This window comes from Danio rerio, chromosome 9 (assembly GCF_052040795.2).
Source record: "Danio rerio strain M-AB ecotype USA chromosome 9, GRCz13ab, whole genome shotgun sequence".
In the NCBI taxonomy this organism is placed as follows: Eukaryota; Metazoa; Chordata; class Actinopteri; order Cypriniformes; family Danionidae; genus Danio; species Danio rerio.
Window position 1 is genome coordinate 53433340 of NC_141029.1, and position 14526 is coordinate 53447865.

Genomic DNA, 14526 nt, shown 5'->3' on the forward strand with positions numbered 1-14526 from the left:
GGGTGGATAATGACTGCAGTACCTTGGTGGGAAAATAGCGGCTGGTCTTGAACTCTTTGAGAAAAGCAGACATGGCGACCGTGGAGAAGAAGAGAACGATAGACCAGAAGAGAACATCGGGAACATACGGACCATGAGGCCCGCAAGCAGACCCCACAAATACACCTTTCTTCTCAATACAGTCCTGAAAGCAGATGATAGGTTATTATTTAAAGCAGTTATTTAAACCCCATGTCTATTTAACACTTGGATTTAAAGTTATCAATCTTTGGGTTTGGTTGTTAGCCTGCTCGACAGGGGTTGCTAGGGTGTGGCAAAAGTGATGTGTGATTGGCTGTTTGCCCACCCTCAAGTCTCTGACACTGTTCCAAAGATACACATCTGGGCCTTTTTTTATAATTGCACTCTATGGGTTCAGTTGCTAGGGTGCTGTAACTGGTTGCTAAGGTGTGGTTTGGAGTTTGTATAGTCATAATTTATTGGCTGCTTGCTACTCTTAATTAAATGAGTCCAGCCCCAAGTCAATGTGAGTGTCTATCAGGTAGTTGCTAGGATGATGTAGCTGGTTGCTAGGGTGTTTGTAGGGTGTTTGTACTGAGTTGACGTCAGTTATTGACACCTCAGTTGACTGTATGAATAAATATATAAATGAATGAATATAGAATGAACGACAGCTTTCATATGATTTCGGTCTCATGTTATATTAATGTTCTCATGATGTTACCTAAATGTTATTAGAACATTTCACATTATATTAATGTTCTAAGAATGTTTTTCCATCAACATTATGAGAACCCCATCTCTAAATTTCTTGGATTTGAAGACATCAATCTTTGGGTTGGGTTGCTAGGGTGCTTTAAAGTGGTTGCTAGGTTGTGGCAAATGTGCTGTGTAATTGGCTGTTTGCCCACCCTCAAGTCTCTGACACTGTATTCCAAAGATACACATCTGTTTTTTTTTTATAATGGCAGTCTGAGGGATCAGTTGCTAGGGTGCTGTAATTGGTAGCTAGGGTGTGGTTAAGAGTTTATATAGTCATCCTTTATTGGCTGCTTGCTACTCTTAGTTAAATGAGCCCAGCGCCAAGTCTATGTGAGTGTCTATCAAGTAGTTGCTAGGATGCTGTAGCTGGTTGCTAGGGTGTGTTTGGGGGTTTGTATTGAGTTGACGTTAGTTATTGACACCTCAGTTGACTGTATGAATAAATATATAAATGAATGAAGATAGAATGAACAACAGACAGTTTTCATAATGTTTTAGTCTCATGTTATATTAATGTTCTCATAATGTTACTTAAATGGTTATTAGAACATTTCATTGACACTACATTAATGTTCTAAAAATGCCTCTTTATCAACATTATGAGAACATTCATCAATAACAAACATCCTAAAGACTATTTTTAATAATGTTTTCCATCAATGTTTTTTAATGTTGCATGCTAATATTTACACAACTTTTAAGAAACGCTACTTAATGCTCTAGAAATGTTCCCTGTTAGTTGGGACGGTTGATCATGTTGATCATTTAGAGGCCTATAGAGAAAATATACAGTAAGTCTGACAGAGTTAACATCAGTAGGTTTTCCTCAATGCTGACCTCAACTTCCAGAGCCTCCCAAAATATTTCTGGCGCTGAAATGTTGTTCTGCTCCCAATATTGCAGAGTGGCATTACTAGGGTTTTCGGGTTCAATACAGGAACATCTACAAGAACAAAAAACATCCTTTAATTGCATCGCTGACCAGTTAATATCAGATCCTCCAAGAGTTGTCGATTTCTCATCAATAAAATGCTTGTCCAGCTTAATCTTTTGAGGAAATTTAACTTTTGTACATTTGTCAGTTTAATTAATAAGCAAAAAAGGGATTCATTGGATTTACCCTTTTTTTAAGGTAAGTGGTTGCAAACAACGTGTATTGGTTAAATGTAAACAAACATATTAAGTTTAACATTGCTAAAGTTAATTTGTGTAAATTCAGCCCATATACATTGTTTACTTTAAAAAAAATTATTCATTAGATTTACTTTTTTTTTTTTTTTTGTAGTTCTATGCAGCATCTACGGTTTAAACCAGAAGTTTACATATACTGTATAAAAAGACACATAACCACTTAAAAAAAAAAAAAAAACATTTAAAAAATTTTTCTCTTTTAGGTAGTTTAGGATTATCACATTTGTTTCTGTTATGCTTAATAGCAGAATTATGAGAGATATTTTTTGAGAAATTGTTATAACTTTTCTTGAAAGTCAAGTTTACATACAATAAGATTATTACGCCTCTGAAAAAGCTGAGATGATAGTGTCAAGGTTTTGGAGTTAATAGGAGGCACAACTGTAGAATAGTATTTAAGGAAAACCTCAAACACACTGCTTCCTTGTGTGACAACGTGGGAAAATCAATAAGCCAGAATCAACAACAAAGCCAGATTACAATTTGCTAAATAACACTGGGAAAAAGACTAATGTTTGGAAACATGTCCTGTGGGCTGATGGAACTAAGATTGAACTGTTTGGCCATAATGATCATTGTTACATTTGAAGGACAAAGGGGAAAGTGCACAAGCCTAGCAACACCATCCCAACTGTGAAGTATGGGGGCGGCAGCATCATGTTGTGGAGCTGTTTTGCTGCAGGAGGGACTGGTCCACTTCACAGCATAGATGGCATAATGAAGACAGAACATTATGTAGATATACTGAAGCAACAGCTCAAGACATCAGCCAGGAAATTAAAACTTGGCCATAAATGGGTCTTCCAAACAGACCATGACCCTAAGCATACCGCCAAATTAGTTCAGATGTGCTTTAAGGACAACAGAGTGAATGTTTTAGAGTGGCCATCACAAAGCCCTGATCTCAATCCTATAGACAATTTGTGGGCAGAGTTGAAAAAGCTTGTGCGAGCAAGACGGCCTACAAGTCTGACTCAGTTACACCAATTCTGTCAGGAGGAATTGGCTAAAATTCCTTCAAATTTATGTGAGAAGCTTGTGGAAGGATAGTCAAAACATTTGACTAAAGTTATCCAGTTTAAAAGCAAAGCTAAAAACATACCAAGGAAATGTGTCAAACTTTTGACTGTCTAGAAATTAAAAAAATAAACTCTCATTATTCTGGAATTTAGCAAATGTAAATCATTTAGGTAATCCTAACAGACCTAAAATGGTAAACGTTTAGTATGATTTACTATCAGACATTTTTAAAAATGGTTATGTTCCTTTTTTTAGAGTGTGTGTAAACTTCTGGTTTCAACTGTATATTGCTCAGTGTCAGTCAAAGCAGAGTGTTCACCTGTATGTGGTGAGTTTGTCCAGATTGTTGTTCTTATTAAACTGGTATGTTTCTCCAAGGTGAATGAGCTTCTCGATGGCCTCGTAGATGAAGATGATGCAGATGAGCGAGGCGAAGGCTTCCTCCGTGAAGCGTGTGATGTAACAGACCAGTGAACTGGCATCGGTGGCCACCAGCAGCAGACAGAGGAAGGCTGTCCACAGCCCGATACACACCCTGAGCGACAGGTATGACAGACCGTATTCCCTGCAGACACACAAACACAGAGATAAGTGGAAGAAAGGAAGGAAGTAAGTAAGTAAGGAAGGAAGGAAGGAAGGAAGGAAGGAAGGAAGGAAGGAAGGAAGGAAGGAAGGAAGGAAGGAAGGAAGGAAGGAAGGAAGGAAGAGTGGGTGGATGGGTGGACGGGTGGAAAGATGGAAGTAAGGGTGGGAAGGTGGATGGATGAATAAGTGGGTGGGTGGGTGGATGGATGGGTGGATGGAAGACAGGAACAAAAGGATGAATGGACGGATGGAAGGATGAAAGGAAGAGTGGGTGGGTGGGCATATTGGTGGATGGATGGATAAGTGGGTGGGTGGATGGGTGGATGGATGCCAGGAACAAAAAGATGGATGGATGGATGGATGGATGGATGGGTGGAAGGATGGATGGATGGAAGGAAGGATAGAAGTATAGATGGAAGAAAGAAGGGAGGGAAGAAAGGAAAGAATGATGGATGAATGGATGGAAGAAAGGGTGGGTGGGTATATGGGTGGATGGATAGGTAAGTGGGTGTGTGGATGGGTAGAAGGATGGAAGGAAAGGTGGGTGGGTGGGTGGGTGGATGAGGGGATGGATGACAGGAACAAAAGGATGGATGGATGGATGGAAGGATGGGTGGGTGGATGGATGACAGGAACAAAAGGATGGATGGATGGAAGGATGGGTGGGTGGATGGATGACAGGAACAAAAGGATGGATGGATGGATGGATGGAAGGATGGGTGGGTGGATGGATGACAGGAACAAAAGGATGAATGGATGGAAGGATCGGTGGGTGGGTATATGGGTGCATGGATGGATAAGTGGGTGGGTGGATGGATGCCAGAAACAAAAGGATGGATAAATGAAAGGAAGGAAGGATGTATGTAAGGAATGAATGATGGATGGATGGATGGATAGATGGAAGGAAGGAAGGAACGAAGAAAGGAAGGAAGGAAGGATGTATGCAAGTAAGGAATGATGGATGGATGGATGGATGGATGGATGGATGGATGGATGGATGGATGGAAAGAAGGAAGGATGGATGGAAGGATGGATGGATGGAAGAAAGGAAGGAAGGAATGATGGATGGATAGACTGGAGGAAGGAAGGAAGGAAGGAAGGAAGGAAGGAAGGATGAATAGATGGATGGACAGAAAGAAGGAAGGAAGGAAGGAAGGAAGGAAGGAAGGAAGGAAGGAAGGAAGGAAGGAAGGAAGGAAGGAAGGAAGGAAGGAAGGATGGATGGATGGATGGATGGATGGATGGCTTGAAGGGTGGGTGGGTGAATGGATGACAGGAACAAACGGATGGACAGATGGATGGATGGATGCATGGATGGGTAAACAATGGATGGATGGGCAGAAAAATTATGTATCAATGGGTAATTGGGAAAAGGGGAAAACATGAATGAATGAATGAATGAATGAATGGATAAAATGGTGAAAGAACTGATGAAATGGGGGAAAGACAAAATGATGGAGGAATTGATCAATGGATAATTTATATGGACTGGTTTATGAGGAGAAAATATGGATGGATGTATGTATGCATGGATATACTGTACAACAATACTATAGACCATTTCAATGTGATGTCATTTGCCCAAGAACATTTCCTGCTTGTTTTTAAACTACTTCATGACTGCAACAAGATGCAATTTAATCATATCTTGACATTAAATCAGCTATCATGACATAATTGATCAACAACTGGACTTTTTTGAACTCTCAGAATCTGTGGAAATTAAAAGTGTAAAACAGGATATATGTTAGAACCATTATTATTGTTTATATCCCTCAAAATGGTCTATATGCTTTATCAGCAGAACAAAGAAAACAGATTAATAGTCAGAGAGACAGAAAGCATCAGACATACTTGCAGAATTTGAACAATATCTTCTCAAACACCAGAACAGGTCCAGTGCTGCCCAGAATAGTGAGAGGCTGACCAGCAAACAGAGAATACGCAATTCCAGTCATCGAGGCTCCAAACAGAGATTCAATTGCACTCTGGGAAGAGAGAGGAGGAAAGAATATGTTAGACAATCAGGTTTATATTACTTTTATTTATAAATAGAGGCTGCTGAACGCTTGATTCTGATTGGCTGATGAACATTCTAAGGTGTGCCATTATTTTCTCGTAAACACACAGCTACAGTAGTTCCACCGCTTGAGAGGATTCCAGAGAACACAGTCCTGTGAGCTTTGTTTCTGACCGCATTAGCTCTTAAGGGTTTGATTATTGCAGTCGCTGGATTTCCAATTACTTACAATATATCCGTGTTTGCTTACAGGGACATGAATAAAAAAGGTTACTGGCGAGTTACTGAAATGCATTCATGTTATATATTTTTGCAAAAAATATGGGAATCGCATGCTAACTACAACCCCAAATCATAAAAAAGTAGGGACAGTATGGAAAACACAAATCAAAAGAGGAAGTAGTGATTTCTAAATTTACTTTAGCTTGTATTTCACGGCAGACAATACAACAAACATTATTAATGTGCTCCTCATGATTTTTTTTATTGTTTTGTTTTTCCCTCTTAATAAACACGTATTCCAATTTGGGTTCTTGCAACACATTTCAAAAAGAGTTGTAACAGTAAACCATTTATTTATTTATTAATGTATTTAGCCATTAATAAAGACTTAAAAGACGTTTAGGGACTGAAGACACCAAGTGATGAAGTGTTTCAGGTGTAATTGTGTCCCATTCTTCCAGCAAACAAGTCTTAAAATGGGCAACAGTATGGGGTCTTCTTTTCAAAAATGCACCACACATTCTCTATTGGAAACAGGTCAGGACTGCAGACAGGCCAGTCAAGTACCTCTTTCCTCTTCCTCCGCAGCCAGGACTTTGTAATTTTGCATTGTTTTGTTGAAATATACATGGGTGTCCCTGGAAAAGAAGGCAGCATATTGTGCTCTAAAATCTCAATGTACTTTTCAGCATTAATGGTGCATCACAGAAGTGCAAGTAACCTGGGCACTGACACATGACAGAGACTGGCTTTTGGACTTGTTGCTGGTTACAGTCTGGATGATCCTTTTCTTCTTTGGTCCAAAGCACACGGCATCCAATTCTCCCAAAAGATACCTGAAATACTGATTCATCTGACCACAGTTCCCATTTCCACTGTGTGATGGTCTATCCCCGATGCCTCCGAGCTCAGAGAAGTCAACAGCGCTTCTGGACACAGTTAACGTAGGGCTTCCTTTTGGCTCAGTACAGTTTTATCTGGCATTTGTGGATGTAAATACGTATTAGGATACTTGATGAAGGTTTGCCAAAGTAGTCCTGAGCCCATGTGGTGATATGGCTTATAAATGAATGTGGATTCTTGATGCAGTGCTGCCTGAGGGATCGGAGATCACCGTTCAGCTTAGGCTTTGCACCCCTTGTCCTTTACACACAGAAATTCCTCCAGATTCCTTGAATCTTTTAATGATGTTCTGCACTGTTAAAGGTGAAATATCCAAATGTCTTCCTCTCTTTCTATGAGGAACATTGTTTTTAAACATTTCAATCATTTTCTCATGTATTTGTTGGCAAACTGGCCAACACTAAAGCTACGTCCCAAATCGCATACTTATGCACTATTCTGCGCCATTTTGTAGTATAAATAGTGTAAGTAGTGTGTTCACACTTAAAAATCAAAAAATAATAAGTGCACTTTAATTACCAGGATGATGCATTTATACAGCCGCTAAAATGAAGTGTGTAATGATGGACACTTCACGCACTCAACGACCGCAATTTTGTTTACTTAGCGGAAGGGGCGGAGCTTTCGGACGCACATGTTGAATAACTTTATTTTGAATGGTGAAAGCAAAATTCTCCTACGAGAGTGATTATAGCGCCTCCCGATGGTGAATGCGGTTATACTCACGGCAGGTATTATTTGATAATTCGGTCGTTTATTTCACTGATTTGGCAACCGTCAAACGTCATCAGGGAAACGGTTTGAATTTCCGCTTAAAAAAGTCCCATTTGGGACACCACTACATACATATACTATCCTGTTGAGTGTGTAAGTGCATAAGTACATAGTGCATGAGTGCATAGTGTATAGTGTGCCATTTGGGACGCAGCTTAGGACTTGACCTTCTTCTTCTTCTTCGTTTTATGGCGAGTTGCGAACCAACTTTAAAGGTGCATATCGCCACCTACTGTGATGGAGTGTGAAGAGGTTGAACTGGTTTCCTAAATTCTATTGTATAATCCACTATTTTTAATGAACCTTATTACTGCCTTTATTTGTCTTTCTGAATCTAAACCATCTTTTAATAAACCCTTTATTGTGAAATCCTGGTATCCTAAACTATGCAATTCCTCTTTAAGGTTTCTTCTTTCATTTTTATATGCCTTGCACCTTTTTAAAACATGTTCTACTGTCTCATCTGTTAGACATGTGTTGCATAAACCTGTCTCATGTTTCCCCATTATGTGTAATGTTTGATTTAAAAATGTATGTCCTGTTCTTAAACGTGTTAAAATAACTTGTTCTCTTCGACTAAGATTATGTGATATTTTGCTTTTCTTTACTGTTTTTTGGATCTTATGATAATGTCTACCTGTGTTATTGGACTCCCAAACTTTCTGCCATTTCCTATTACAAGCTTCTAAGATTAAGCTTTTTCCTTCTGCTCTGCTTAGTGAAATGTGTCTAATTGGTTCATTTTGTTGTAGAGATTCTTTAGCTGTTTTATCTGCCTCCTCATTGCCCTGAATACCGACATGCGCTGGAACCCACATTAAATGAACTATTACTCCCATCTGTGTTAGATTATTAAACTTGATCATAATTTCTGTTAGAATGTCATTTCTTTTCGATTCCATTGATTTTAAACTCATCAAGACAGCCATTGAATCAGAACATATTAGAGCTTTATCAGGTCTGGTTTCATATATCCACTCTAATGCCATCAAAATTGCAACCATCTCAGCTGTGTATACAGAAGTTCCATCTGATATCCTTTCAGACTTCCTCACTTCAAGCTCTGGGACATAGAATGCCACTCCTGTCCTTCCTGACTCCATACTCTTTGAACCATCTGTATATATTTGTAGATATGAGTAATATTCATTAATAATGTAGTCCTTGACATATGTGTTTATGTTAACAGCTTCTTCCATCTCTCTTTTGTTTTCATGTAATTTTAAATCTACTTTTGGTTGTTCAAGTAACCAAGGTGGAATTGGTGACATTATATTTATTGATGCAAAAGTTAATATATCTAGACCGTTCTCATTTACCCATTCTTTGATTTTCCAGGCAAAGCCCTTCCCTTGTGTATTTATAAGTTCCCAGGAATCATTCAAAACATTTTTCACAGGATGATTCTCACTTTGTCCCTGTAGATTTATCCAGTACGCCTAGGACAGGGGTCGGCAACCCAAAATGTTGAAAGAGCCATATTGGACCAAAAAAAACAAAAAACAAATAGGTCTGGAGCCGCAAAAAAATGTAAAGCCTTATATAAGCCTTATAATGAAGGAAACACATGCTGTATGTATCTATAGTAGCTATATTAGCCTACTATAAAAACGACTAAGTTGGCTATAAATACATAATAAGCCTTCATGATTAAATAGCCACTGAAATCAGGTGGTTGGTGTTTATTTCGTTGTCATTAAAACACTTCAGCACAGCCTCTGGTCTTCCAGTGGTATTAATTTGATCATTTCTTCTTGCGGCCCATCAGAGTTCACATACCTGCATAAAAGCGCATTGAATATCGGTCACATCACAGGCAATTGAGTATGCTGGCACTGAATTAATGTCCTTGGTTTACTGATCGGTGATGTTACCTGCCATTTTAATAGCCCTTTCCTTCACTGTCTTAGCAGAGAGAGGTACAGTATATCTTTAATTTTTTGTATTATCTTGGTTTTGAATTCTGCAAATAGGTGTTCTAGTATGTTGATGAATGACTCCTTCATGTAGTCACCATCTGTGAACGGTTTTCCGTGCTTTATCATCTCCCGGTTTGTTTACAACAGCCACCTGCCTGGCATCCTGCCCTGCTGATAGAAACCTGTGTCGCAGGCTATGACGCAAATCTTCGTTGACAGAAATGTTGAAATTAAATATTAATTCTACACACTTTTACAGCGTTTGAAAACGTTCAAAATGTTTGTCCTCCAATAGAAATCATATTAAAACATATAATATAAAAAATTTATATTAACCTTCCCCATCTTTTTGAACATTTTTGAAGAAGCTCCAGGGAGCCACAAGGGCAGCACTAAAGAGCCGCATGCGGCTCTAGAGCCGCGGGTTGCTGACCCCTGGCCTAGGACTTAACCTTTCCTGTATGCTGCTTTTGTACTTAATCATAATTACAATCACCTGTTGACATCACCTGTTTCAAATCGCTTCATTATTTATCCAATTTACCTGATTACTAGCCCAAACTGCTCCTGTCCCAACTGTTTTTGAAATGTGTTGCAAGAATCAAAATGAGGAACACATTAATAAAGTTTGTTGTATTGTCTGCAATAAAATACAAGTCAAAGTAAATTTAGAAATCACTTCTTTCTTTTTGGGTTTGCGTTTTTTATACTGTCCCAAATTTTTCTGATTAGGAAGACAGTACCAAACAGTAATGCTGCTTCAGAACATTTCAGACATATAGGACAGTCGGCTCCCATTGAAAATGAATGGCTTCTGGCTACTTTGACGCTCTCGCCACTGGCGGTGTGAAAATGCTGCAGTTCTTACTATGCGTCCCTCTGTTGCTTCTCCCAGCAGCCCTCCGAAGGTGATCACAGGAGACATGCAGGCGCAGTACAGGAACAGGAAAGAGGCCAGACACTGCAGGCTCAGCGCATCTCCGAAATCTGACAGCAAGTGTGGAGCCTTCCGCTTCACATCCAGAATTAATCCACCAAATAACCTGACAAAACACACCAGACACACCAGATTACTGATCTGATCTGATCTGTGGGGAGAGAGCTGGAAAACCGGCTTAGTCTGAATCCACTGATTTAGAGCTGTGTGATTTAGACACTCGCAATGTGCCAAACTTGTGTTCAATTATTTGTCACACTTAAATGTTTTCCTTCCAAACTGCCATAAGTTTAACACGGGAAATATTTTATTTTACTGTAACTTAATACTGTTAAACTTTACAATAAGGTTCCATTAGTTAATGTATTCACTAACATGAGCAAACAATGAATAATACACTTATTACAGTAATTATTCATCAATATTTGTGAAATGCAATGTCATAATTCTTAAAGATTCATATTTGTTAAATGAAATCTTAGAGATCTGACTTAAAAAAGTCATATTTGTGAAATTTAAGCAGGATTATTAATAAAAAGTCAGATTTGTCAAGTGTAAAATCAGAATTCTTAATAAAATCTCCTATTTGTAAGATGTAGCATCAGAATTCTTCATAACAAGTCAGATTTGTAAAATGTAATCACATAATTCTTAATAAATATCATATTTGTGAGATATAAACTCAGAATTCATAATACAAATAATATGTCAAAAGTAATATCATAATTCATAATTAAAGTCATAAATGTGAGACATTGACTCAAAACCCTTTATAAAAAGGTTATATTTATTAAATGAAAAATCCGAATCGCTAATAAGTCATATTTGTGAGAAGAAATCTCAGAATTCTTAATAAAAAAATGAAAAATGTGAAATATAAACTCCAAATTCCCAATAAAAAGTCATATTTGTGAAATGTAATTTCAGAACTCTTCTTAAAATATCCTATTTGTGAGACGAAAACTCATAATTCTTAATAGAAAGTCCTTTTTGTGAAATGTAATATAATTCTTTATAAAATCTTATATTTATGAAAACTAACTCAAAATTCCTAATTCATATAAAAAAGTCATACTTGAGAGATTTCACATCATAATTCTTAATAAAAAGTCATGTTAGTGAAATGTAAACTCATAATTCCCAATTAAAAAGTAATTTGTCAAATTAAAACTTATAATTCCTAAAAAAAAATATATTTGTGGGATGTAAACTCATAATTCCTAATCAAAAAGTCATATTTATATAATGTAATCACATAATTCTTAATAAAATATCATATTTGTAAAATGTAATCTCAGAATTCCTGATAAATAAGTCATATTAGTGAGAGGTAAACTCGTCATTCTTAATATAAAAAGTCACATTTGTCAAAAGTAATATCATATTTCCTAATAAAAGTCATAAGTGTGAGATATAATCTCAAAAATCTTTATAAAAAGGTTATGAAATGAAAAATCCAAATTTCTATTAAAAGTCATATTTGTGAGATGAAATCTCAGAATTCCTAATAAAAAATGAAACATGTGAAATGTAAACTCCAAATTCCTAATAAAAGTCATATTTGTAAAATTATATCTCAGAATTCTTATTAAAAGGGTCATAACATCAGAATTCTCAGAATTATTAAAAACATTAAAAACAGAGTTCAAGTTATTAAAAAGTCAAATATGTGAAATGGTATCTCAGAATTCTTAATATAAAGTCATATTTGTAAGAGGTAACATCAGAAACCTTGATTACAAAGTCAAATTTAGGAAATGTAAATTTTAAATTCCTATTAAAAAGTCATATTTGTTAGATTTAATCTCAGAATTCCAAATAAAAATCATATTTGTGAAATGTAAACTCATAATGAAAAGTTGTTTTTATAAAAAAAGGAACTCAAAATTCTTCATTAAAAAGTAATTCTTAAGACTCAAAATTCCTAAAAAAATAAAATAAAATAAAATAAAATCATATTTGTGAGATGTAAACCCAAAATTCCTATTTTAAAAAATCATATGTATAAAATATACCATAAGAATTCTTTATAAAATGCCATTTTTGTGAAATGTATTCTCATATTTATTTAAAAAATGCAGTATTTGTAAAATGTAAACTCATAATGAAAAGTTGTTCAAAAAACTCAAAATTCTTCATTAAAAAGTAATTTTTTTTGCAAAATCAAGACTCAAAATTCCTAAAAAAATAAATAAAATCATATTTGTGAGATGTAAACGCAGAATTCCAATTTTAAAAAAATCATATGTATCAAATATAACATAAGAATTATTTATAAAATGCCATTTTTGTGAAATGTATTCTCATAATTATTTATAAAATGCAGTATTTGTGAAATGTAAACTCATAATGCTTAGTAACAAGTCATATTTGTGAGATGTAAAATCAGATTTCTTCATAAAAAGTGATATTTGTGAGCTGAAAACTCATGTGACATTGTACAACGTGCAACCGCAAGAAAAAGCTGATATATAAAAATAACAGCTCCTCATTCCATTAAGTCTCCTGAACTTTGCAACCACCCAGAAATCCATTGTTCAACTCAGAAGCCAAATGACTGTAAAAGGTCACATGGCTCATCAGTTAAAGGGCACGTAATAATAATGCAGATTATATTGCATTCTGTACCACAAAGTAACCGCGAGCCGTGCCACTGAGGACCAGGTTTTCAACTCTCCAGTGAACTGGACGCACGCCATCTTTGACATTTGGTCACACTCTTCCTGTTGAGTGACAGTTTTCACAACTTTGAGTGACTTTCTCTCTTCTCACAACAATAATCCCCTTCTGTTCTCAGATGGCTCTTTTCTCCCAAATGCTCCGATCGAGTCTGACCAGCCCTGATTAAGATTTCTTTCTGCTTAAAGAACTTTTGCATTGCACGGTGTGTCTATTTTCTGTATCATTTGTGTTATTTACCACAGACCAGTGCTCTTGATTTGACCTTGCATTTCTACACTCAAAAACAAACACAGTTGAAGTCAGAATTATTAGCTCCCCTGTTTATCTATTTCCCCAACTTCTGTTTAACGGAGAGAAGATTTCTTCAGCACATTTCTAAGCATATTAGTTTTAATAACTCATCTCTAATAACTGATTTATTTTATCTTTGCCATGATGACAGTAAATAATATTTGACTAGATATTTTTCAAGACACTTCTATACAGCTTAAAGTGACAGAGGCTTTAAAGGCAGGTTAGGGTGATTAGGCAAGTTATTGTATAATAATAGTTTGTTCTGTAGACTATCGAAACAATATATAGCCTAAAGGGCCTAATTATTTTGACCTTAAAATGGTTTTAAAAAAATTAAATCTGCTTTTTTTCTAGTCAAAATAAAATAATTAAGACTTTCTCCAGAAGAAAAAATATTATCAGACATACTGTTTAAATTTCGTTGCTCTGTTAAACATCATTTGGGAAGAATAAAAAATAAATAAAAAAATCAAAGGGGGGCTATATACAGACTTAAACTGTATATAAAATAGTGCTGTCGATTTAAAAAATACTAATTAATCGCAACTTTTTTTGAAAACTCATCACGATTAATCACATTTAAAAGACTGAAATTTGTAATTTTGGCAATTCAAATGTAAAACTAATGTAAACGCAAGACAAAAACTATTTAAATTTAAATTATAACTGTTTATTAGAATTTTTGTTTAACTTGTAACACAGATTTCTTCATGTAAACAACAAACCCACAATAAACCATCAAGATCCTGGGTAGAAAGATCCTAGATATTTATTACAGAAATTAAAACACAGGCATGTTAATGCCACTTGAATTTCAAAACAATCAATGCCAATAAAGAAAAATATGGTCCCACTTTATATTAAGTGGCCTTAACTAATATGTACTTACACAGGAATTAAAAATTTGTTACAATGTACTTATTGTGAAAATACATGTATTTACTGTGTACTTATGCTTGATTAAATACATGTATGTAATTACATCTGTAGTTAACTTTTGTAATTACATTTGTAAATACACTGTTGACCATCCCTTACACCTTAACCCACCCTTAAACCTACCCACACCACCAAACCTGTCCATAACCCAACCTCTATCCCAACTCAAGAGCACCACAAGTGTACTCAAATACATTATAAACACAGTAAGTACATTGTATTTATTTTTTGATGTAAGTACATAGTAGTTAAGGACACTTAATATAAAGTGGGACCGA

General features: G+C 36.0%; 1 protein-coding gene across 9 annotated transcripts in view; it reads right to left on the minus strand.

Annotated features, from left to right (window-relative positions):
* The window catches only part of slc4a10b (solute carrier family 4 member 10b), a 149361-nt gene that overhangs the window by 33891 nt on the left and 100944 nt on the right, over positions 1-14526 (minus strand). For 8 of the 9 annotated variants that reach the window (XR_015499921.1, XR_015499919.1, XR_015499920.1 and 5 more), the window contains 5 exons: positions 10265-10439; positions 5413-5546; positions 3293-3538; positions 1600-1705; positions 23-184 (listed from right to left, as the gene is read on the minus strand). Coding sequence is in view for 4 of the 9 variants with exons in the window: in XM_087268457.1 (XP_087124583.1) it covers positions 23-184; positions 1600-1705; positions 3293-3538; positions 5413-5546; positions 10265-10439 (823 nt within the window). In the remaining 5 variants the exon portion in view is untranslated. Of the gene's footprint in view, positions 1-22; positions 185-1599; positions 1706-3292; positions 3539-5412; positions 8917-9836; positions 10440-14526 lie in introns of those variants that run through there. The other variant, XR_015499922.1, reaches the window with a different exon arrangement.